Source organism: Morus notabilis, unplaced genomic scaffold (genome assembly GCF_000414095.1).
Source record: "Morus notabilis unplaced genomic scaffold, ASM41409v2 Scaffold645, whole genome shotgun sequence".
NCBI classification, from domain to species: Eukaryota; Viridiplantae; Streptophyta; class Magnoliopsida; order Rosales; family Moraceae; genus Morus; species Morus notabilis.
In genome coordinates, this window is record NW_010363463.1 from 318,118 (window position 1) to 343,519 (window position 25,402).

At 32.7% G+C, this 25,402-nt stretch overlaps 2 protein-coding genes and 1 non-coding gene across 5 annotated transcripts; 1 reads left to right on the forward strand and 2 right to left on the reverse strand.

Moving 5' to 3' along the window:
• Positions 1 to 390: 390 nt before the first annotated feature.
• On the reverse strand, positions 391 to 463 carry TRNAR-UCU. Its single transcript has one exon. It is a non-coding gene; the product is annotated as a tRNA-Arg (tRNA).
• A 1,362-nt stretch (positions 464 to 1,825) lies between these two features.
• Positions 1,826 to 6,091, reverse strand: LOC21398621 (calmodulin binding protein PICBP). 2 transcript variants are annotated; one of them, XR_002902736.1, is made up of 3 exons: positions 5,687 to 6,091; positions 2,163 to 5,526; positions 1,826 to 2,026 (listed from the first exon to the last, which is right to left on the reverse strand). XR_002902736.1 is itself a non-coding variant. In XM_010104428.2 (2 exons), the coding sequence occupies exons 1-2, from the start codon at positions 5,945 to 5,947 to the stop codon at positions 2,233 to 2,235; spliced, it is 3,555 nt and encodes a 1,184-aa protein (XP_010102730.1). In that variant the 5' UTR covers positions 5,948 to 6,091; the 3' UTR covers positions 1,826 to 2,232. The 2 variants fall into 2 exon arrangements, 1 of the variants encoding a protein (XP_010102730.1); XM_010104428.2 differs by having other exon boundaries at positions 1,826 to 5,526.
• Positions 6,092 to 18,310: 12,219 nt separating this feature from the next.
• LOC21398622 (triacylglycerol lipase SDP1) lies at positions 18,311 to 22,635 on the forward strand. 2 transcript variants are annotated; one of them, XM_024169665.1, is made up of 4 exons: positions 18,311 to 18,642; positions 18,735 to 20,459; positions 21,039 to 21,182; positions 21,325 to 22,635. In XM_024169665.1, exons 2-4 carry the CDS (start codon positions 19,044 to 19,046, stop codon positions 22,309 to 22,311), a joined length of 2,547 nt encoding a protein of 848 aa, XP_024025433.1. In that variant the 5' UTR covers positions 18,311 to 18,642; positions 18,735 to 19,043; the 3' UTR covers positions 22,312 to 22,635. The 2 variants fall into 2 exon arrangements, with proteins under 2 accessions (XP_024025433.1, XP_010102731.1); XM_010104429.2 differs by lacking the exon at positions 18,311 to 18,642 and having other exon boundaries at positions 18,665 to 20,459.
• The last annotated feature ends 2,767 nt before the right edge of the window (positions 22,636 to 25,402 follow it).

A 25,402-nucleotide genomic window follows, 5' to 3' on the forward strand; every position in this document is an offset into this window, starting at 1 on the left:
TTTAAAAACGTTCTTGCACACATTTTGATGCACGAAAATAAAAACGATCTGCAAACCGTATTTATTTAGCAAATGTTTTGAAAACGAAAATGAAAACAAAAAAGAATGAGAAGGGCTCTCATAAAGAAATTACAAAACGACTGAGAGTTATTTTTCCTTTTTTATTTTTATTTTCTAGTATTTATCAACAATGTTATATATATTAATTAATAATTATAATTAAATACAATTTCACTTTTTTATTATATTAAAAATAATTTATTAAAAAATTAACTAAACCCAATTTCATAATCATGCATTAAAAATAAAATCATTGAACTCGTGTCTTCTAAACCCAGCCAAATTAACAGGGATAACAACTTAAAATTATAAAAGTCTAAGTTAAATAAGCACGCTCGGTGGGACTCGAACCCACAATCGTTTGATTAGAAGTCAAACGCCTTATCCATTAGGCCACGAGCGCCTTCTCGGTGACTATTGGCTCCATTATTTTTTAAAAGAAGATCCTATCACGTAATTGTGTCAATTTTGCAATAGATGCGTCACTTCTTTTCATCTATGCTAGGCCTGATGTCTTCATGCTCCATATCAATCAATTTGTTCATTTATTTTGATTTTGCTTCAAGAGTGGCCAGAATATTTTAGGATCTTTTACATGAAATAGGTTTTCTGTCTCACATGGTTAGTAACACTTGATATCGGTTCCTATCCAAATTACAGGTGATATGTTTCTTAAAATAAAATTACTTATCCAGTTTATAAGCTTTTCATTTGGCAAAGGAAAAATTGTTTATTATTTATTAATTATTAATAATATATATATTTAAAATCAGCAGTAAAGTTTTGAGTTAGCTTTTTTGATTTGTGTTACATTTCTTTGTTACTTAGCATTTCGAAAGCCATCTTGAGTATCATGTGCTTGTTAAAAGTTTTGAGTCAGCTATGTTGATTTTCACCACACATCTTTTTCTTTTTTTTTTTTTCTTTTATTATTACATTTTGAAGGCGTTATGACCACGTTTTTTTATTTTTTTTAGTTTTACCTTACAATATGACAGTTTCTATGGTTCTAAAAGTATACACTTTCATGTTCTTTATATATATAAAGCGAAAGTTAAAGTTTTCCGACTAATATTTTACCATGTTGGCTTTATAGGTTATTTTTCTCTTTTCATTTTGATCTTTCAAAATCTATAGGCCAAATGCCGACTAGATAAGGATCTAATATAAATATTTCTTAGTTCACATTTTAAGCTTCTTTAGGTCAGTTGATCTTTTTGAGCAATAACATTCTATTCAGTGGGGCTAATTATTTTAAAAAAAAAATAATGATAATAAGATCATAGTATAGATTTTTAATTTTTAGTAGGAGTTATGTGTATATTGATATAATAAATTACATATTTATGTTTATTTTGTTAAAGAAAAAATAAGTTGATGAATTTTGCTATTAAAAATCCAAAATTACTCGAGAAGGAATGAATTAAAATATCATTTTTGTTTACTATATTATAGTTTGCTAAATTTCCTTTGATTTCTTGACATTTTTTATTTACCTTTTTTGAAGCCATCTGGAGGATCGTCTACTTGTTTTGCCTCTTTTAGCTTTCTAATTCCAGTTCATGACAATCTTCAATGTTTGCAAAAGTGTAGACACCAGTACTATAAACACACATCAATGAATATTGCTATATTGAGATGCAAATGTTTAAACAAAATTTCACATTCTCCAAAAATTCTCGGTCACCAATAGATTCTCAGAAAGAAATATAAGGAATCTAAATCCAAGGAATTGGTAGGAACAAATTGAACAAACTCTGCAGTAAACTTTTACAACTAAAAGAAAAATGTATGCTTTATTTTCTTCACAATCAATCTGATGGCTTTAATAGGTTCAGAAAACATCAGAGAAAAAAACAAAACTTATCACTCCTAAGATTTAAGAATCTCATTGCTGCTGGTTTTATATTATACATCTGCTAAAAAGTGATCCTGATGATCTCATCACATGGCCGCTTCTCCTTGCCTTACACCAACACATTTAGCAAATATGGAGAACTTAGATTAAACCAGTTTTGTTATTTAAATTATGGCTTAGAGCATAAGGAACTTTTCTTTCGAAAAAAGAGAAAAGGAATATATCAAAGAATTTTTGGTCTTACCTTAATCATTAAGTTGTTGGTTTTTTGTGTTTTTCCATGATTCAAAGCTGATGCATTTTTTTGTTCAGGTTCAGCTTCTAATAGTTGGAGTGACAGTCTCAAAAGCCTCTACAAGCAGCTTCACTTTCCTTTTTCGCGCCGGAGTTAGTTGGGTAACTGCCTGTTGAAGTGCATAATCAAGCATCCATTCTTCAGCACTTCTCTTCTCATCCATTGCCAGATGCTTTAGGTTGACCTTTTCTGCTTCCGGGTCAGCTTCCAAGGGCAAAAATCTCGGGCCTCTGGGGTTGAATTTCCTCGCACTCTCCAATGCTTTGATGAATCTTTTAAGCAGAATCATTTTCTTCAGGTTGCTCCAGCTCCTTGGTATTTGCTTGTCAACCGAAATCTTTCGTTCTTCTTGAAGGGTTGTATCAGTTGAATATTCCGGATTTCTACAATCCTCTCCTTCTTTCTTGCTGGACTCTCCGTCGCTTTCATTCGAAGAGTTGGCGGAATCTGAGTTGAATGGTTCTCCTTCAAGTTGAATTCCTTGGCGTTTTTCATCTGGTATCAAGTGACCCCCAGTTGAGTTATCCTGATTCTCGGGAAGTAGGATTTCATCAATAGCCTTTTCTATTAACTTTATAGCTTCGAAACGTCCGAGGGCAGCCTTTTGGTCATCTGCAGCTTCATCTTTCTTCATTGTATCCTCATCCTTTTCAGGAATGTCTGTTGTTGACATCGTCGTGGTGTCGTCCGCTGCTTCCCCGTCCGCGTCATCTTGTAAATTTGTTCCCTCTTTTGCATTCATACCTGTCATCATGTGCTTATACACAAAGCCCCAAAGTCGGATGTATGATTGTTTCTCGAACTGAGCGTCTTGTGTTACATCAGACTCCGATTCTTCACTTGGAGGAGATCCTTGTGCGAGCTTGGATTCAGGCGCATCTTTTTCTGTGATTGATTCTGCATCATCAACTGGGGACTGGTTTCTTGATGTATCAAGTTGTTCACTATCTGCATTGCCTATATCCTTGGTATCACATAATTCATCACCAGCATTGCCAGGTTCCAAAGTCATGCTCATGTCAAGTTTCTTTTCGACCTCTTGAGCACTGCCATTATGCAAAACTTCATCACAGGTGCTCTTAGTGTCATCATCATTCAGCTCACCAAATGATCTGTGAGGAACTATTTCATCTAAACAAGTACTTAAGGAATCGGGTTGATCACTCGGGAGAATGACTTTGCTTTCTTCGATCTTCAGAAACTCCACTTCGTCTTCTGGATCTTCCTTGACAAAGTCACTAACTTGGTCCATATAGTCCTTTCCACTTTTGGCGTTAGGTGATGTTTCCCCCACCGAAACTTCAGCACAGTTTCCTTCATCAGTTTCTTTACCTGTTTTCTCACCAGTCTGGACTAGCACACTATTGCAGGCTTTAACTTGATCTACATTCAGCTTTAGGCTTGATTTATGGTCCGGCAGCGGAAGAACTGTTTCAAAAGCTTTTACCAGCATTGCTACTTTTCTTTGTTGAGCAGGGTCAAGTTTAGAAATAACCTTCTGAAGTGCAAAATCAAGCATCCATTCGTCTGCATTCTTTCGCTCTTCTGATGTTTGGCGCCTCAGTTTAACCTTTTCCGCTTCAGGCTCGGGCTGCAAAGGTAGAAACCTCGGCATCCCTCTATTAATTTTCTTCATCTTTTCCAGTGCTTTGACAAATCTCTTGAAGACAATGATCTTCTTCAGATTACTCCAGCTCTTAGAAGCTTTCTGGTCTGGTTTGTCCCCTGCCTTTGATGATGTTTTCTCTTCTTTCAAACTGCCTGTGTTCTCAGCTCCAACTGTTCTTTCCTTGTCGTCAACTTGAACTTGTGCAGAGATTTCGTGGTCTGAACTGATGCCACTTGTAATTGATCGATCGTCAGATGAGAGTTCCTGAATTTCGGGGAGAAGGATTTGATCAAATGCTTCTTGTACCAGCTTAACAGCATCATTCTGGTAGGATCTGATTGGCATATCTTGATCCATTTCAGATGAACCTTGAATAGTCTGGGATGATTCAACTAGGATTTGGGCATCTCCAACTTGTTCTGTCTTGGCCACTCCCTCAAGAGGGGGCTGGTTTTCGACTTCTCCAGCGACTCCTTTTACCGCATGCTTGTACATCAACCGCCACATCCGTACATATTTCTGATCCTTCAGCTGCATTCTTTGTGCTGCATTGTTGGTACTTCCAGGCTCCGAATCTCGAGGAGGGAACAGAAAGAAGGCATGATCTGGCTCCAAATTTTCCTTCTGTTCTTTATTGTTAACTTCTTGTCCATTCCCTAGCTCGTTTTGAGATGCAAAAGAGGCCTCAATATTGCTTGTTGTTTCAACATATTCATCCGGGCTAGTCCTTGCCAGTTCATCAGCTAATTCGGAACCATTGAGAACAGAATCAGCGTCTCCATCTTCTTGTTTTGATGCAACAGAATCTTGCTCTTTATCATTTGATTCAGAATCTGGTTTTTCACCAACCAGGGTCTCGGAAAGACTTAAATGCTTGCTGTACTTCACGTCTTCTTCATCATAGTTGCTGAATCCATTTGACTCGGTTTCTGGTCCAGCATTGATCTCTAAGGAAAAGTCCTTATCAAGCTCTTCCACAAGATTTTTCTGAATTCCTTTCTTAGCCTTAGCAAAACATCTCTCTCTACGAACAGGTCGATTTTCCTGCCTCATACGCCTTCTAATCGATATCAAACGCTTCAAAGGCGGCGCACTGGCGTGACGATGTCCATGAAGAGAGCAATAACTGAATGGACAAACCTTCAATGCAGAAATCCCTTCTGATTCACTCCCTCCTTCATGAAGCTGCAGCGAGTCAGCGAACTTCGAGTCCTTAAGAGTCGAAGAACATGTCGCTCTTTCGACGCCGGAGTCAGAAATCTGAGAGATTTCGGAGTGGATTTTCATGGAACCTCTCTTGGATTTAGTTGATGTCCTCAAAGGCTTCAAACTAGCTTTCCTTGTCAAAGTCCTTGCGGATTTCTGACCAGGAGATGTTGTTGAGTTTGGCTTTGAAAAAACTGATCTCCCTTTTGTCCTATCACTACTACTACTAAAACCATTTTCAGAAGTGCCAGGACTTGCCTGAATCTGCATCTTCCTAGCATTGGACTTGGAAGAATTCGGGGTCGAAACGACGGAAAACTGATCAGGGTCTGACTTAGAATTCACAAGCCTAGTTGATCTAGAATACTCCATTTGACCAAACTCTTTTCCTCCAGAGAATTTCCTCATCAGTGGCTTTCTCAATCTCTTGCTAGACATTCTTGTCAAACTCTTCACTCCCTTAAAACTAGACCGTCTTGTTAAAGGTCTTGCTAATTTCTGAAGCAAAGAATTGACAAAAAGGAAAAAAAAAAAAAAAAAAAAAAAAGAAAAAAAAAAAAAAAAAAAAAAAGGACAGATACATAACTAAATAATTGAAAATTTTGATGTTTAAACAAAGTATTGTACTGAAACAAAAGGAAAGAATTGGTGGGCTTACCTTGGAAATATCTGTTTTTGCATCAAAGTTAAGGCTTGAGAATTGAGATGATGAAGATGAATATGGTGAGTTTTCTGCTTCACTGGAGATGTCAACGACAATGTTTCTGAAACGGGATTTTGGTCTTGATCTTGTGGATGGTTTCAAGGTTGGTGATTTGGAGAGCTTGATTGATCTCAACTTCTTGAATTTCTTCTTCTTGGCCTCTTGTTCTCCATAACAGGTTGATCCAACGGTCACTGACAGATTCTCAGCCTCCATAATTGTTTTTCTGAATCACTGACAAATCCAAGCTTGGTTTTTGGTTGTTTCTGACTTCTGAGCATCCACCAAACCAAGAATGGTAATTCTGTTGTAAAAGACAAAGAAGTTTCTTCTGGGGTGTGTAAGAAACAAGGGAATATTTCAAACTTAATTCTTTTTTTTTCTTTTTTAAGCTATAGGACTTCTAAAAACAAAAATGTTAGCGCGATTGAGCAAGTCATCAATTTTTAATAGAGATATATACGCCTTAGAATTATTTTTATTTTTATTTTTTACGTTTTTAAAGAAAAATAAATAAAAATAATTTTAAAACAGTATTTAATATAATTAAAAATAAAAAATAAAAATAATTTTTTAATTTAATGTAAAATGAGAGAGAAATAAAAAATAATTTTTTATAATTTTTTATTTTTATTTTTTTCTCTTTCAAAAGAAAATAAAGACATTAATAAATTTTTTTATGTTAAAAATAATTTTTTAATAAAATTATTAAATATATTTTTAAAAATAATTTTCATTTAAAATTAAAAATATTTTTATTTTTATTTTTATAAAAAAAAATTATTTTAAAACGACTTTTAAACGCGTCTATAATATTTTTTTGAATGAGGTTGAGGTGAGGACTTGGATTCTTGACTTGGTACAAGACAATTAGCACAGGGAAACTTGACTTGGCAATATCTTTGGATTGGCTGTCTCAATCATAATGCGCATTTCACAAGGGAGATAAAAATAAATGGAAAAAAAAAAAAAGAAGCAAACTTGTTCCTTATATCTCTTAAAAAGTGATTGGAAAATTCCCATTTGATTAAAGTAACTAACGGGAATTTCCCAGATGTATTAGTGACTATAAATGACACCTAAAAAGAAAGGTGGAAAATGATGGGAAAAGGTGTGTTGAGAAAGTCTTAAATGTGGTGAAGAGTAACGTGAATATCATTATTACTTGCAAGCACAGTTTCTCATTTTGACTTGTGAGGCCACTTGTTTGGATGCCACTGTTATGAGGTGTAAAACTCGAATAACGAATTAAATAGACCTTAATTTATTTGTTGAAAAAACTCAATAGACCAAACCAAATTAAATACTTGAAGTTACATATGAAAATGAAAAGAAAAAAAAATTGGAGAGGTGCTAAATTTACCGTGAGTGACGCGGATTTAAAATCTAAATTGTTTACTAAAATAAAATTTAAGCGGGTCATATAACAAGATCCAGAAGAAAAATAGTTTAAGATCTTAAATGCGAACAACTTGTAAGTATGCTTAGTATTTTACTTTAAGGTAAATTTTTTAGTCCATATGTTTGAATTTGTAATTTACACTAAATATAACCCACCATGAAATCACACATCATGTAGATCATACCTTTTGAAATTATCTATTTAGTTTAGATTTGCATGTGCAGTTCATAATTTTTGCTCCTATACGTATGGTTTGCTTTTTTATTGTTGTAATTATTCGCTTTATGACAGATGCATATATGAATTTTTTTGTGGACGTTTAATTTATATATTTAAAATAATAATTAAAAATTATTTTTATTTTATGTATATTTTTTATAAAAAAAATATTATAAAAATTTATAAATCATGATTAAAATAAATAATGAATACAATAAACATCCTCTACAGTCATGACTTAGTCGTGACATAAGAGAGATTGATTCCCTCATCCCAACTCCCAAGGAAAGAAAAGCTCCGTGACATCATCAGTGTATCTCTTTACACCTTTTTTTCTTTTTCTTTTTTTCCTGCTTGCTTTTAATGCTATGTTTGGTAGGAAAGAAAAAAATATGATAAAAAAAAATATATAGAAGTGATAGAAAATAATAATGATAGAAAAGAAATTGATTTTTTTTTATGTTATTTGGTATGAGAATATGAAAAGAAAATGAGCTTACCTTCACTTGTTTGGTAGTGGAAGTTAAATTGGGAGAAAAGAAAAAATCTTACTCATAAATTACTTTTATACCCTTAAATTTTTTACTTGGATGTTGATGGAGAAAATGATAGTTTAGTAATTTTGCTCATTTTAATGAGTTGTCCCTATTTTCCATCCCATTTTCTGCTCACTTGTGGAAAAAAAAAATAGTGGGGCCCACATGTATTATTTTCCACTCTATTTTCTCTTCATTTCTCTTTTCTCTCTTACCAAACAACCTACATTTTCATTTTTCCTCCTAAAATCTTTCCACCTTCTTCCTTCATTCTACTTTTTTTTCCTACCAAACATACTAAATGTTTTTTTGTGATCTTCTACGGTTGATTCACATGAAACTGTGGGGCCTGGAATCAGGTTTTCATGATTTTTCTTACGTGGAGTTGTCCTGCTAGTCAATACAAAAAGAAATGCTGGTGCTTTGTGCACGTAATCTAGAACACTGACGTTTTTGACAGCTTGAGAAATAATTTTCCTTTTCTTTTACAAAAGTTTGACAGACTAAGGGGTTGTTCTTTTGAGTATAATTTGAGTGTAGTTTTTGAGTTAAATTTGAGTTATAACTTGAGTTGAAGTTAGAATTTAAATAAAATTAAGTAAAATTGAATAAAATTAAAACTTAAAAAAACGTAAAATTAAATAAAATTAAAACTTGAATTGTCTTTAATTTTTTAGATAAAAGAACATGCCCTAAAATTGGACACTCATTAGTTGGACTTGGACCTGGCACCGACCACGAATGTAAAAAAAAACGCGTAGAGAAATGGTTGTCTGGACCCACAAACATTTTGCTCGGCTGTGATATTCTTGTTCCCATGTGATTCTCCGAATCAAGCGGTCTTCGTCTCTCTAGTGTCGTTTTGGTCCATACTGTTGTCGTTAGTCGTACCAAGATCATAAAAAATATACACTATTTATATTTATCAAAGAAAGGAAAAAGGAGATATTAATCGTAATCGATCCTAAAAGGCCATATTGTTAAACCGATTCAACTGACTATGATATTAGGCTCCACACTGTTTTAAATGTTAATTTCTAACCAATTAAAAACCTCATAGGAAAAATTATCACCGGTAATAATTAGGCCTTGTTCATTTCACCGATTCGAATTTTCAGTTTTATATTTTTACAGTAAAAAGCTCTCAGAAAATATCACATCTCAGCTTAAATTAAAAACTCGAATCTGCAAAGTGAACGAGACCTTAGTGATTTTTTGTTTTGTTTTTTTACTAAATTGGTGTAAAAAAGCATTTTTCTTTTTAGAAACGTCATAATCTCATGATATAAATTTTTGTCATAATCTCAGGAGGATGCTACTGAATAAGGATATAATCGCATGATCAACTGGCAGTAAATGTGTATAAACGGGCCCATTCATTTCGTTGATTCGAGTTTGTAATTCGAGTTGAGATGTAATTTTATGTGAAAACTTTTTACTGTAGCAAAAAATTTAGATGTGATTATTTTTTAGAACTTTTTACTGTAACAAAATTCAAATTCTAAACTCGAATCGGTGAAGTGAACGGGCCTCTATTCATTTGGCTTTTAATAATATGGTCTTCAACCATCTGCTCACTCAATTCGAGTTGTACAACAAATATAAGCGTGCAGAAGGCTTGAAAAAATTCATATTTTAGGCATACTTTTACTCTAAACAAAAATTTTGAATTATTGAATTATTAAAAAAAAACCAAGTGTAAAAGGGTTAGGGAAATGAATTTTTCAGACTCGGATCTTTCAAAGACGACAAATGTCTTTGCTTTAATTTGAGTAAACTTTATGGTCCTGTTCATTTCACCGATTTGAGTTTAGAATTCGAGTTTTGCTACAGTAAAAAGCTCTTAGAAACACATCTAACTTTTTTACTAAAGTAAAAAATTCTCACATAAAGTCACATCTCAACTCGAATTAAAAACTCGAATCAGCGAACTAAACAGGCACTATATCTAGCAACGATATACATTGTCACTAAATGGTTCGCGGCAACTATTTGTTTGTGGATTTATTTCCGCTAGGTAATTAGCGACGAGAAAAGTTTAGCAAACAGTGAAGAAAACTTTAGTGACAAGCATTTCTTCAGTTACGAAGAAACATCACGAACAAATAGTTTAGACACAATAAAACATAAAGAACAACAAACCACATATCTCAACAACATTCTTGGTGCAGTGGAAAAGAGAGAGGGAAAAAAAAACACAGACAAATACATGCAACGAATTAATACGAAATAAAAGGATTCCGCCTTATACTTCACGACGACATTACCACGTTCTTTTGCATCACCATGCAGACGTTCTACGATAGCATTGCGACAATTAATAGGTGTTAGAAGGGATCCCAGATGTCCAGGGGAAAGGCTGCAGATAGCTGCAGCAGTTGCTCTAACAGCTAATTTGGATGAAAGAGCGAAATTTATAGAGCGTGTAAAGTCATCTCAAAAAATGCATTCGTGTCTGTGACAGCGTCATTGATGGTAGTTTCGCCCCCATCACACGTCAACACCACCATCAATCCAGCCGGTAACGTTGGTCGATTTTGAATCGGCGATGGGAAAGGACATTCCACAAGACCAGATTCTTAATATGTCTCTACTTAAACATGTTTTTTTTTTCCCGCGACCTCTTCAAATAGCATTTTATCTTATGTGCCCCCAAGTAAACGATGATTTTGATAATAACAAACAAATAATTGTAAGATTTACTAATAATTTTATCTTGAGTGCGCAAAGATTTAGCAAAGAGAATTGGAACACAATCAAGGTTTCGGAATCAAATTATTTGAAGATGGACTGAAGCTTGAAGACTTAAAGAATATGCAAGACTAGTATATTATTGGTTTATATTCTTAACTTAGTCTTGTATTGATTGTGTGAGTATTCTATCAATTCTTGTTTCATGGTTATGACTCTTGCACACACTCACATTCAAATTTCACATTCTCTCAAAATGACTTTAAATTAGTTTAAATCAAGTCACACATGCTTTAAAATTGATTTTAAATTGTATTATACTCATAATAATGCTTTAAATTCAAATTTGGACTTCTAGAAGCATAAAACATGACAAAATTATTGTAACCGGATGATATGGGTCGACCGGTGTTAGATCTTCAGTAATTTTAACGGCCGACTGGTGAACATGAAAAACTGTTTTTATGCTTCTACAAGTTGACCGGTTACTGTTCAACGGCTATATTTTTTACCGTTAGAAAGCGAGCTTAACGGCCCTTTTCTCACTTTTTTCTTCTTCTATAAAACATCTTTTTGAGCTCAAAAACATTATGAGACATATAGAGAAAGTTCCTAACTTGCCAAAAACATCTTAGAAACTCTTTCAAGCTTACATTGCTTTAATCTTCTCATTGTTTGAACTTTGATTTCAAAAACACTCTTGAGCCTACCTTGTTATTTGTTTTGATTGAGTGTTCACACTTTCTCCTAAGATCAATCTTGTATCTAATCCATTGAAAGGAGAGTATTTTGAGCGTTCCTTGTTGAACCAAAATTTTCATTCTCATATGTTGCCAATCCTATGTAATTTGGTGTTTAAAGGATAGCCAACATCCTAAGTTAAAGTTTGGCGATTGTACGAGGTTGTGGTGAGCCTCGGATTAAAGAAGTTGCCAATTTTGTAAAGTGGAGTGATCGTGTAGAAAGGACAGTCGAAGAGTGGAAAAGGTCGAGTTGCGGTGAAGCTCGGCGACAGTGGATGTAGGCAATTTTGCCGAACCACTATAAATTATGTTTGCACTTTCTTACTCTTAATCTCTTTAAATTTTCACAATTTACTTTCCATTTGGTCTTGGTCTTGATTGACTTGCATCTTGGTATTAGATTGATTGAGGCCTCGTTCATTTTACCGATTCAAGTTTAGAATTCGAGTTTTGCTACAATAAAAGGCTCTCAGAAATAATCATATCTAAAGTTTTTGCTGTAGTAAAAAGTTCTCACATAAGGTCACATCTCAACTCGAATCAACAAACTAAACGGGCCATGAGTTTCTTGCATTCGATTGAAGTGTTTAAATTTGCGCATACCAAGTGTTCGATAAGATTATCGTGTGAAGTTTTTCATTGTCATTTAAATTGTGACAATTTTGACAAATATTTTAAAACCCAATTAACCCTCCTCTTGGGTAGTCATTCTTGAGACAACAGTAACTTATTTTTAAATTTATCACACCAAAATGATTTTTTAAGTGTTCCATTTTTTTTTTACTAAATTATACGCATAAAGGAATAATAAATCAAGGAAAAACTAAAGTTCTAAGAAAATTTTTTATCATCACGTAAGAAAAACTTCAACAACTTTAATACTTATGCCTTTCTAACTATGTAATAGTATTAAGAGTTGATAATTTGATGGTTTTGAAAGCTTTTCACGTTTTTAGCTTAAACTCCCCTCAAACAATATTCTGGCTCCGTCACTGCTTATCGCTGACTACCGTACGTGATTGAATCTGCCACATCCTGTAATCACCCGATTTTGTGGTGATTAAAATGTGAGTTTTTTAGCTTATTTAAAATTTGGTTTGATCTTAATTGTTATTTTGTTTAGGTTAAAATTAATTGTTATTTTAATTTGTAATTAATTGTGATAAGTTTGGATTATGTTGTTTCTGTGTGTTGGTTGATAATTTTGAATATGTGTAAATAGGTTTCGAAATAAGAGTAATAGGTAATTTGATTAGTTTTGTATTTGATAGGTTTTAAATTTCATTAGTTTTGATGTTAGTTTTGATTATTATTGTTTTGATGTTAAATTTTATCAATGTTGATGTTATGTTGGATACGTTAATTGTTATTTTTAGTATGTGGTTTTGAATATGTAGTGGTCTTTTAGTAATATGTTTTAATTAAATGTGATAATAGATCTTAGTATTTGAATAATTGATAAAACGAAGGTTACTAATTAAAAAAATTATTAATTGAGTAATTAATAATTTGAAGATTAATTAGTATGAAATTAACTAATAATCACTTAAAATAGGTTAAATTTATTAATGTTATGTAATAAAATAATGCTTAATTGATTAAAATTATTGAACTAAACGAATTTAAAATAGTAAGATAAAAATTATTATTAAACATTAGTTAAATTCATGTTTTAAAAATTAATTGATATAGAATACTTTTAAACAAAGTGGAATGACTTATAAAAAAACTTATAGAATTACTTAATTAATGAAACTAATAAAATTAATTAACAAAATACTTTAAGAATAACATTAATTAAATTAGTTGATATAGAATACTTTTAAATAAACATAATCAATAAAATATTTTTATATTATAAAACAGCTTATAGAGTAATTGTAAAAATAATTTTAAAGATTAAGAAAAAAAATTATAAAATATTAAAATAAAATAGAGTAAGTATGTGAATAGAATTAATAATAATTAAATTAAGTAAAATTAGTTAGTAAAGAAATTAAAAAATATTACTTTAAGGATAGTAAACGATAAATATATAATTATTAATTATTAATTATTTTGTAATTGTTAATTAGTAATAAGACATTATGAAGAAAGAATAAAATTTAATTACCGTTCTATTGATAATCACCTAACATCGAGTAAAAATTGATAAAACTTGATAAAATAAATTGATAAAACTTGATAATGTTTATGAAAATGTGTTAGATTTATTTCTATTGAAATTCTTTCAAGTGGGCGTTGAACGTACTACTAAAACTGCAGTACATTGTTGCTAAGAATTTTAGGTGCCTACGAGTTAATTTATTATCATATTGTATTTGTATTTTTAAATTAACCTTAGACCTATTTGAGTGGCTCACTAATTCTTGAATTGTCCCGTTTGGACAATTTGGGATTGCAATTTTACGTGTTCGTTATTCATTTCCACTCACACCTTGTAGTAGAGGTTTCAGCCGTCTTCCTCCGTTCTCCGGTTGTACGACGTTGGAAAGCACAGTTAGGAGAACTGATGGGAGATGCTGCCGAAATTTCTGTAAGAAATGAGTGTTATGGAGTGAATAAATGCGTAAATTACAATTCTGAATGGGACAGGGCCTTACCTTGTAGATGAGGACTGGATGTGGATAATATATTTTTATGCATACATTTGCACTATCTATTTGTACATGTTTATTTTTTCAGTAGACTACTTTAAGATGTCGATTGACAAGAGTTAGATAAATTTAAATAATTGTATTTTTAATGCATATTGGATTAATTTGTCAGCATTCATAGATATTGCAAAACATCATGTGAATGAGAATGGTAATGTCAGATGCCCTTGTCGACTTTGCTTCAATATGCAGAAGCCATCGAGCTGAGAGAGATCCTCTCTGCTCTTCCAACTCAATCTTCGACATCCCTTAGTTACTGTCAAAGCGCACTTATTCAGAAAAAAGGGTTTCACAAATTGTATACCAAATGGATATGTTTGTAATTTTACATGATTAGTTCGAAATACGAGAATTGATATGCTGAGGCAATGCATACACCAGATGAAAGACATCATGGATAGTACATGGAACTTTTTCCTGAGATGGAAATGGAGTTGTACCCTGGCATTGAGAAGTTTTCAGCTTTGAACTTTTAAGGCTCCGTTCATTTCACCGATTTGAGTTTTGTTACAGTAAAAATCTCTCAGAAACAGCAATATTTAACTTTTTTATTACAGTAAAAAACTCTCACATAAAGTCATATTTAAACTCGAATTAAAAACTCGAATCAGCAAATTAAACGGGCCCTTAGTATACGTTTAGTTCACGTATTCAAAACCATTATCGGTTTGTGTGTGTTTTTTATGAGAGAAAATATTGTACCAAACTACGAACCATAATTCGAACCATAACACGAATTCTCATACCAAACACCTTCTTAAGTTAAACTAACGCGAATAAATTGATGAACAAGTCTTTTGAATAGAAAGAGAACTTAAAACTTTAGCGTCAATATCGTAAGACCTATTTATTTTATATACCTCGTTCACTTCGCGGATTCGAGTTTTTAATTCGAGTTGAGATGTGATATTTTCTGAGAGCTTTTTACTGTAGCAGAAAAAGTTAGATGTGATATTTTATGAGATCTTTTTATTATAAAAACTTAAAACTGAAAACTCGAATCGGTGAAATGAACGAGGCCTTAAATTCAAATCATTAATTCTGTTGTGATATTTTTTCTTATAAAAAAATTTAAATTTCAAACGTCATAATAAAAAATTATGTTTTGAATATACTTTTTAAATGGACCGGTAATTATCCTCTCTCAATACAAGAGATTATTGCAAAGAAATCAAACTTCATGTGAAGTGACTTCTCAACAGAGACGGTTTCACTACTCCATTCTTTGCATCCAAGAGGAATGGTCCGAACCTTCACGTCTTTACAGTGAAAAAGATAAAAGTAAAAAAAATACATTTAAAAAAAGTAAAAAAGGAAAAAAAAAAAAGGGAGATTTTCTTTTAAAAAGTCGGTTAAAAAGATTTAACTTATCAATACATTTACGTACCGTAAAGGGTTCTAAAAAAAGAAAATGTCCATAGTTAATATAAAGTCAAAGTAGTGGTTATGCTCTTTTTCTTTTTTCTTTTTTAATGACTCAATTTTTATGTTGAAGCAATAATGAATGCAAACTCTATAGATCGTAGCTTACATCATTTCCATTTTGGAATACTAACGGGATACAATATTAAACCGTATAATCACATTAAAATTATTCAAAGAGATTATATAATATTATATTAGATTAAAGAAAATATGACAGTTAAAATAATAAAAACTTAAAGGTTCAACTGTGTCAAAATCTCATTAGAAATATTAACAAGGGCCAGTCTTTCTTTTTTCTTTCTTGTGGTTTGTTTTGTAAAATTTATTTTTATATAAAAATAGAATAGAATTTTATTATTGTAATAAAAATATTATTTTCTTTTTATTAAAAAAAAAGCACCTTCTCCGGTATGTTCCTGCTAGGGTTACTTTTTGACTGCTAAATTTAGCCAAAATCACATAAGATTAAGAAAATAAACAAAATAGACAGTTTTTAATACCGGATAAACTCTAAAAAAAATGAGTTGTTTATAGTCCCCCAGTTTGAAAATGGGGGACAAGTTCTCCAGGTGCCATTGTAATGGGCCCATATGCCAATCGTAACCAGCTGAAAACCTAGCATAATCAGTTACTATTTTATAAACTAAAAATCGTTTTTAAATATATAACAATAAACTACTATTGAATAATTATATGAAAAATGTTAAAAAATACATCAATTAACGACTGTCATTTTTACTATTAATATCAGTTATTCCATCATAACTGACTGGTGTTTTAAACCTAAGTAATTTTTTCGTGAAGAATTACATCTGCTATGTTCTTTTTTTGATAGATACATCTAGTCATACATAAACATTTGTTTGGAGCAATATATGACAGTGTTTTATTTGCCATATGCTTAAAATGACTTAAGATTTTTAAAATAACAACTGTTATGACTTAATACAAAAGAATTGTGCTAATTATTTAACGATTACTATAACCTTTTACGCAGAAAAATAGTGAGAGACAGGAGAAAAAAAAGAAAAAAAAAACACTTTCCCACTCGAGGTAACACGTTTGATTGGATGAAAGTTAATAAGTTCTTGCGGGTCACGAAAAAAAAGATTGATTATGTAATCGTTTCGTGGCCAACTAACGAGGGTTTTAAGCAGTCCAACTAGTTTTCTATTTTGTAATTTGTTTGCCATCATTTACGCCATGTGGTATTTCCTTGTAAGCAACCATAAGCGTTTTCGTTCGCACAATTAATTGCTTGGGAATTATGTAAAGACCCTTCCATTATTTTCATGTCATATCCATCGCAGAAACTCCCTTCTTCTTTTATTAATCTCAACCTTCCAAGTTCTTTTCACTCGGAATGAAGGTCCTTTTGTTGGGGTTTTTTTTTTTTTTTTTTTTTTTCACTTACAAATTGTTATAAGATTAAAGACATTATTAGTAATATTTGTACCTAAAAATTTATAGATACCTCAACTAATTAATATTTATATGATAAAGATTTGAAAAAATTATCCTTTTATAGATTTTATTTTCATAATATCTAATTCAACCATTTCATAACCCCACATAATTTTAGTATTAATTAGATTATAATATAATCTCTTTTAACTATTAACATTATATATAATTTTTAAAATCAATACAATTCTCTTTACGTTTAGTTATCAATTATCCTCGTCTTGCCTCTTCCTCCTCCTTATTTTTCTTTGAACAAGAAAGTACAATAACAACTCTCCGGGTTTGATCCTCACAAAACTACTCATTTAATTGTTTTGGCTAATTTATATTATTAATAGGCAAAACTAATAAAGATTTATTCTTCGTTTTTTATTTTCAAGTTGATTTTAGTTTATAATAAAACAAAAAGTGGAGTATGTATTTTTATTCCTTTGAAAATACTTTCTAATTATAGTTAATCTAGGTGTAGGCTCTTTAATTTTTTTAAAAAAATATTATGTCCATTTATAATTAATGTGGGGTATGTTAATAGGTTATAATGTAATATTTTTTTTTTTTTGAGGTGGTTATAATGTAATTTTAATGCAAGGTAAAATTATAATAAATATAAATTATGAATTGGTGGGCATTAATAAATTTGATGGGTGTAAATATAATTACTCTATCAAAATATTTAACTATTTAGGACTTATTTAGTAAGTATATTTGAATCACAATTTGAATTCTATTATAGTCTTTTTATCTCATAAAAAATTAAAAATATTTTCTCATAAAATTTTCGTTAATAAATTAAAATTATCAATCTGAATATATGATCCAAACAGACTCTCAAACTTAAACTTATAAAATATTTTTCAAAACCAATCACAGAATTCTTTAGTTTATTATGTTAAAAAAAAGAAAAAGAAAAAGTGAGAATTTGCCGTACTTTTATGTCTTTTTTTTTTTTTTTTTTTTTTTTTTTTTTTTTTTTTTTTTTTTTTTTTTTTTTTTTTTTTTTGCTCTTTTCAAAATAGAAAGTTTTTTTTTTTGAAGTACTTAAAATAGAAAATCGTATTCCAATTTCCACCTATAAATAATTTGTCAGCTAGCGTGACAAGTGTATGCCTTATCCTCATTTTGCTATCAACATCATATTCATCCCTCTTGTTAAGTGGAGGTTTCATTTATAGATTTAAAATTATAAATTAAAATTAATTTTTATTAATTTTTATTTTTTTATAAAAAAATATTATAATAAATTATAAATTATAATTTAAATTATGACGCAAATTCTTCAATAAGTCCATCCTAATCTTCGCCGCCTCTTTGCCTATTCAAATCAACGTCACCGTATCCTAATCTTTATCTATCTCACGTTTCCCAATGTTTCTGAGAAAACCCAATTCATTATTTTTTATTATTTATTATTTTTATATTATCCAATTGGCTTCAACAATAATAAATAAAACCAAACAAAAGAAAGTCTTTACCTTTTCCATTCCGTTTGTTCTGTTTTCTGGGAAAATATTATAAAACGCTAGAATTGTTGGGTTTTTTCATTTCTGCACATACTTTGATGTTTTGGATCATTCGTCAGACACCCATTTGGCTATTGATTCGAATTTCACTTGGGAAGCGGGGCTTTTGTTGAAATTTGAGGATTTTGATTCTGCTCTGTGGTAGTTAGTGTTCGCTTTTGGTGGGGTTGTGGAGATTTTAGATATCAATTAGGGGATTTGTCAGGTCAAAGGATTTGCCTTTGAAGATCTCAGACCATTTTGGACTTTCGAAGGTTGGAAAAATCTATCATTTTTTTTTTGTTTTACCTGTCCTATGATATATAATTGTATTCAATTTCCTTAATTTTTCTTGTCTTTTCCCCAGATTATTTTGCGTTATCTGAAGGATTGATTGAGCAATAGACAGAATTACTTAGGAGTTGTTTGGTTAGGGATTTGTATCCCGATTTGAATCATAGTTTATAGTTCGCTGCAGTTTTCTCTCACAAAAAATAGAGGTAAATGAAAAATAGTTTTAATATTATGATTCTAATCCATGAACCAAACGTTTCCTTAGTTCTTTAAGTTGAGGTCGTTTAAAGAAGAACCCTTTTGTGATCTTTGTATTCTCATTCCTGATCAAATTTGGCAGCCATTCCTACATTGAGCTTTTTTTTTTATTAGTGAAGACATAATGGATATTAGTAACGAGGCCAATGTTGATCTATTTCCCATTGGACCTTCAACCTTAGTTGGCCGGACAATTGCTTTTAGAGTTCTGTTTTGTAAGTCCATGTCACATTTGAGGCACCAAGTATTCCACGCCTTGTTGCACCTCATCTATAGATTTAGGGAGCTTTTGGCACCCATGTTGTCATGGTTGCATCCCCGAAACCCGCAAGGGATATTGGCGATGGTGACGATCATCGCCTTTTTGCTTAAACGATACACGAATGTGAAGACGAGGGCAGAAATGGCTTACCGGAGGAAATTCTGGAGGAACATGATGAGGACCGCGTTGACGTATGAGGAATGGGCTCATGCCGCCAAGATGCTCGATAAAGAGACCCCGAAGATGAGTGAATCGGACCTTTATGATGAAGAACTGGTTAGGAACAAGCTAGATGAGCTTCGCCATCGTCGCCAAGAGGGATCTTTGAGAGATATTATCTTTTGTATGCGTGCTGATCTTGTTAGGAATTTAGGTAACATGTGCAACCCTGAGCTGCACAAGGGTAGGCTTCATGTTCCCAGGCTCATAAAGGAATACATTGACGAGGTTTCTATCCAGTTGAGAATGGTTTGCGACTCAGATTCGGAAGAACTTTCACCGGAAGAGAAGCTCGCTTTCGTGCATGAAACAAGGCATGCTTTTGGAAGAACTGCCTTGCTCTTGAGTGGGGGTGCTTCTCTTGGTGCTTTTCATGTCGGTGTGGTTAAAACACTAGTGGAACACAAGCTTATCCCTCGGATTATTGCTGGTTCTAGTGTGGGATCAATCATGTGTTCTGTTGTTGCCACTAGGTCTTGGCCTGAGCTGCAAAGTTTCTTCGAGGATTCTTGGCAGTCGTTGCAGTTTTTCGATCAGATGGGTGGGATTTTCACGGTCGTTAAGAGGGTCATGACGCACGGTGCTGTCCACGAGATCAGGCATTTGCAAATGATGTTGAGGCATCTCACAAGTAATCTTACATTTCAAGAAGCATATGATATGACAGGCCGAGTTCTTGGTATAACAGTTTGCTCCCCTAGGAAGCATGAACCTCCTCGATGTCTTAACTACTTGACTTCGCCTCACGTTGTTATATGGAGTGCAGTTACTGCTTCTTGTGCCTTTCCTGGCCTTTTTGAGGCTCAGGAACTCATGGCAAAGGACAGAAGCGGAGAGATTGTTCCTTATCAACCTCCGTTTAATTTGGGTCCAGAGGCAGGGTCTACCCCTGTGCGCCGGTGGAGGGATGGTAGCTTAGAGATAGACTTACCTATGATGCAATTGAAGGAGCTGTTTAATGTCAATCACTTCATCGTGAGTCAGGCAAATCCTCATATTGCACCATTGTTGAGGCTAAAGGAATTTTGGAGAGAACTTGGAGGCAACTTTGCTGCCAAGGTAACATCTACAACTTGAGATTTATTTCTTATACCTTTCCTGTTATTATGGAGTGCTTCTAGTTTATCTGTTTTCATACTGATATGAAAAGTCATGTTCAGATGCTTTTCACTCCTTTTTTATTCATTTTCCCCAGGCATCGGTTTAAAAAGAAATTCATAGCCGATTGAAGTAGGATCATATCAATGCTTGCGTGCTACTTGCTAGATGTCTATCGTGTGCACTAACTATTCTTTTTGTGTTTTCCTTTTGGAGTAGAACATTAAAAATGCTGGTTGATTTCTGACTATTCGGTACGGAACATCATTAAACATTTTCAACAGATAGTTCCTAATTCAGACTATTTTTGGTGTTCATTATATGTACTTTTTAGATTATGACATAATTGTCTGCTGTGGGGGCAAAAGGCCTAAATAGCTATTTCTTATCTTCAACATTTAGCTAGAATTGCTTGTTAATTGTTGACATTGGTTATGGTACTTCATTTCTTTTTTTGTTTACTTATGAATCCTGTAGCCTGATGATCTCTCTAATGCTTATTGGGATAAAGCTAATCCATTTACTTACATAACTGCATAGCTCGCACATCTTGCCGAGATGGAGGTGAAACATAGATTCAATCAGATACTAGAACTTGGTTTTCCATTGGGTGGACTTGCCAGGCTATTTGCTCAAGAATGGGAGGGCGATGTCACTGTTGTTATGCCGGCCACACTTGCTCAGGTACACAAATCATTTACACCTTTTTATTTGAGTTACTCGTTGACTAGTTACAGTTGTTATGGTACAGTGTTTTCTTGTTTTTTGTATACCGTGAGATACGCTCTTACAATAGTTACTAACTAGCCGTTTGTTTCTTGATCAGTACTCAAAGATTATACAAAACCCATCTTATCTGGAACTGCAAAAAGCGGCCAACCAAGGGAGAAGGTGTACTTGGGAGAAGCTCTCTGCCATTAAAGCAAACTGTGGTACTGAGCTTGCTCTTGACGAGTGTGTTGCGATCCTCAACCACATGCGGAGACTCAAAAGGAGTGCTGAGAGAGCTGCCGCTTCTTCTCACGGCCTAAGCAGCACAGTCAGATTCAACGCTTCTCGAAGGATTCCTTCTTGGAACTGCATTGCTCGAGAGAATTCAACTGGCTCTCTCGACGATGACCTCCTTGCAGATGCCGCTTCCTCGTTCCATCAAGGAGCCACTGGATCCGCCACAAGTGGACCTTCAAGTAAAAATTCGCGAACCCACCGGAGCGTACATGATGGAAGTGATAGTGAATCTGAGAACATTGATCTAAATTCTTGGACGAGATCTGGTGGGCCATTGATGAGGACTACATCGGCAAATACGTTCATCGACTTTGTCCAAAATTTGGACATCGATACGGAGCTGAACAGAGGTTTGCTTATCAGTCCCAACTCAATGGCACTTCAAATGGCAAGCAACAACGATTATTTCCACAGCCCTAGGGGGACTCTTTCTGATAGAAGTTCAGAAAGCACGGACTTTGATCAGAGGGATTTCCGAGGCCGAGTTCCCATGAACGGATCAAGCATCATGGTCTCTGAAGGTGATCTATTGCAGCCCGAAAGGACCGAAAATGGGATTCTGTTCAACGTTGTGAAGAAAGACGAATTAGCATTGTCGAATAGGAGTGGTCATGATCTGGAAAATTACAACAGTGAAGTTGCTGAATGCGTGCAACTTGACTGCCCGGAGAAGGAGAGCTCAGCATCTGAATGTGGTGATACTGATATTGCTCCGGAAAACGACACAGATAAAACTGATCATCATACTAATCCCACGGACCATTCTGGTGCAGAAGATTGCAAGGATCAAGAGCTTCGTGAGTAATCATATTGGTGATTATTTTGTTTACAGATTCTTTACCGAAATAGTCTGTGGAGTTTGGTTCCGAGGATGCACAGAATCTAATGAGCTTTCTGTCTAGGAATATTGGTTGTAAGTATTTGATTCAAGCAACCAATATTTTTATGATATCCCTCTAAATGTTTAAAGGGTATATACACATTCTGAACCAATAATAATCTAAACCCATAATTAGATTTCTGGAGTACTTAAAGTTTAAAAGGGTATGCACATTCTGTAACCAACCTTTTGTTTTACGTGCTAAATTGCAGCCGTGATTCATAAACCTCAATATAAATGAAATCCATTTCGTTTCCTCTCTTCTTTATTTCCCTGTCATATCTTTTGCTAAGAAGCTCTAAGGTTCCGTTCATTTCACCGATTCGAGTTTAGAATTCGAGTTTTGTTACAGTAAAAGGCTCTTAGAAACAGTCACATTTTACTTTTTTTATTATAGTAAAAAGCTCTCACATAAAGTCACATCTCAACTCGAATTAAAAATTCAAATTAGCGAACTAAACGGGAAATAAATGTTACAATTAATATTGCATGCACTGCTTATTGAAGTTGTAAAACGTACAGGGAATTTCACGTAGAAATACAAAAGATCAAAAGAAAATCTACTACACTTTCTTTTTTTCCTTTTTTTTTTTTTTTGAGAAATTAATGGAATTTTTGAACCGTCATATTTTATTGAGCACTCTTATTCATCACTATCTCGATAAACCACTCGTAAGGTGTGTCCTATTAAGTGTTACCTTAGTAAATGGGATCCATTGTTATGTGAGTAAAGAAAATTTATCTACGGGATAAATATCATTTCTTATTTTATTAGATTATCGGATCACGTCATGTTTTCAATTTGAGAGAAAGATAGAAATATACTAAAACTTGAGATGAATTAAAATTAATAGGCTAATAGTTTACATAAGTTAATAAATATGTCAAATTACTATTTTTGTTCATAACTTGTCTGGTTATGAACCATAACTTGACAAGTTATTGTCCATAATTCACGATTTTTGTCCATAACTTGTCTGGCTATGAACCATAACTTGACAAGTTTGTCCATAACTTATCTAGTTATGAACCATAACTTGACAAGTTATGATATATTAATTTCTATAACTAAAAATTAGCCTATATACTTTCTTAAGCTTTTCATATTAACCTATTTTCTACTATTTCCGTTTCAATTTTGATATTATTTAACATTTACAAATGAGCACTTCCAAGTAGTGATACTGATGTCTATATCACAAGTCCGCTACAATAAAAGGTACACAAAGATAAAGATTAATGATTCAATTTCAAAGATCTTTAATCCTTACAGCATATATTGACTCCTCATTTGGAGCCCATTTAAGATGATACCAATCTTAGAAGTTCTTTTTTTTTTCGATCTGAAAGTTCTTCTTGAATAGAGTTGAAATGATTCACTAAAAGGATCCAATTTATAATTTCTAACAGAAGTGTCATTAGCAATGCTGCTCTGAAGAATTTTCTTGATTTTGAAAAAGTGATTTATAACAATGAACTGTTTAAAATAAATAGATGATACTGAGGGCGCGTTTAGAATTCGTTCTAAAATAATTTTATTTTTTGTATGAAAATAAAAATAAAAACGTTTTCAATCTCAGACAAATTTTTTTTTAAAATACGTTTGGTAGTTTTATCAAGAGATTATTTTTAATGTAAAAAAACTCATTAATGTTTCTCTTTCTCTTTCTCTGCTCGAGAGAAGAGAAAATAAAAATAAAAAATAAAAAATGACGAAAAGTCATTTTTCATTTGTCTCTCATTTTACATTAAATTAAAAAATTATTTTTATTTTTATTTTTTATTTTTATTGTCCGAAAGGCCGTTTTAAAAATATTTTTATTTTTTTCTCAAAAAACGTAAAAAATAAAAATGAAATTAATTCCAAACAAGGCCCCAGGGATCTTCCTTGAATCGTGAATTTGGTTTGGTACTCCATCTCTTTGTTATCCTTTTTTTTCCCCCAAGGATTTTTCTTTATTTCCGAAAATCTCCGAGGAGAAACCTTGTGGATGACCTTGTAGATGATGGTTCGTTAGCACTGTTGTCCCCCATATTCTTTGGATTTTGGTGATTTGCATCCAAAACTTCTAATTTTAAAAATTTGCCCCCAGAATTTCTAAATTTTAGCAATATTGTGTGCGATTTTGTTAACTACCCATCAATGAGGATTTGAATTTGAAAGATTTGCATTTGCTTGAATTAGATTTGGGACTTTTTGGTCGGACATGGGATTTTTCGTTCTCAGAGACACATGGACTTTCGGTCACCAATTTAATGGTAACTAAGCAAAATGTGCATAGTGCGATAATTTAAAAAGTTCAGGGGGTATACTGCTAAATTAAAAGTTCAGGGAAGTAATGATGCTAAAAACCCTGTAGATGATCTTCAAATCACAAGTCTATGATAACCCATAGTTATTAAAGCCTCGTTCTTTTCGTTGATTCGAGTTTATAATTTAAGTTTTGTTACAGTAAAAAGCTCTCAGAAACAGTCACATCTAACTTTTTTGCTACAGTAAAAAGCTCTCACACAACATCACATCTCAACTCGAATTAACGAACCGAACGGGCCCTAAGTAGTTTTGAATTTCATTTTTTTTGCAATTTTCAGAGAGAGAGAGAGGAAAAAAAAAACATCCTACAAGCTTAAAGCTCATAGTGGAAAGTGATTTAAAATGAGAAAATCTTAGGACTTTCTCATAGATTGCTTAAGCATTAGTTCATATATTTTTGTTTGTAAGAATTTTCTTTTCTTTTCTTTCCTTTCTAACAAAATTTTTCTGTTTATTATATAAAACATAGTATGACGGTTTAAAATTTTATCCTAACAATGATGTGTTTTTTCACATCCTAATATCTGATCCATTTCTTCATATACACTTGAGTTGGTCAGTGTTATATATAATACTGCTCTATGCTAAAGAAATTCTCACATCACTGCCCGTTCGGTTCGCTAATTCGAGTTGAGATGTGATGTTGTGTGAGAATTTTTTACTGTAACAAAAAAATCAGATGTGACTGTTCTGAGTGTTTTT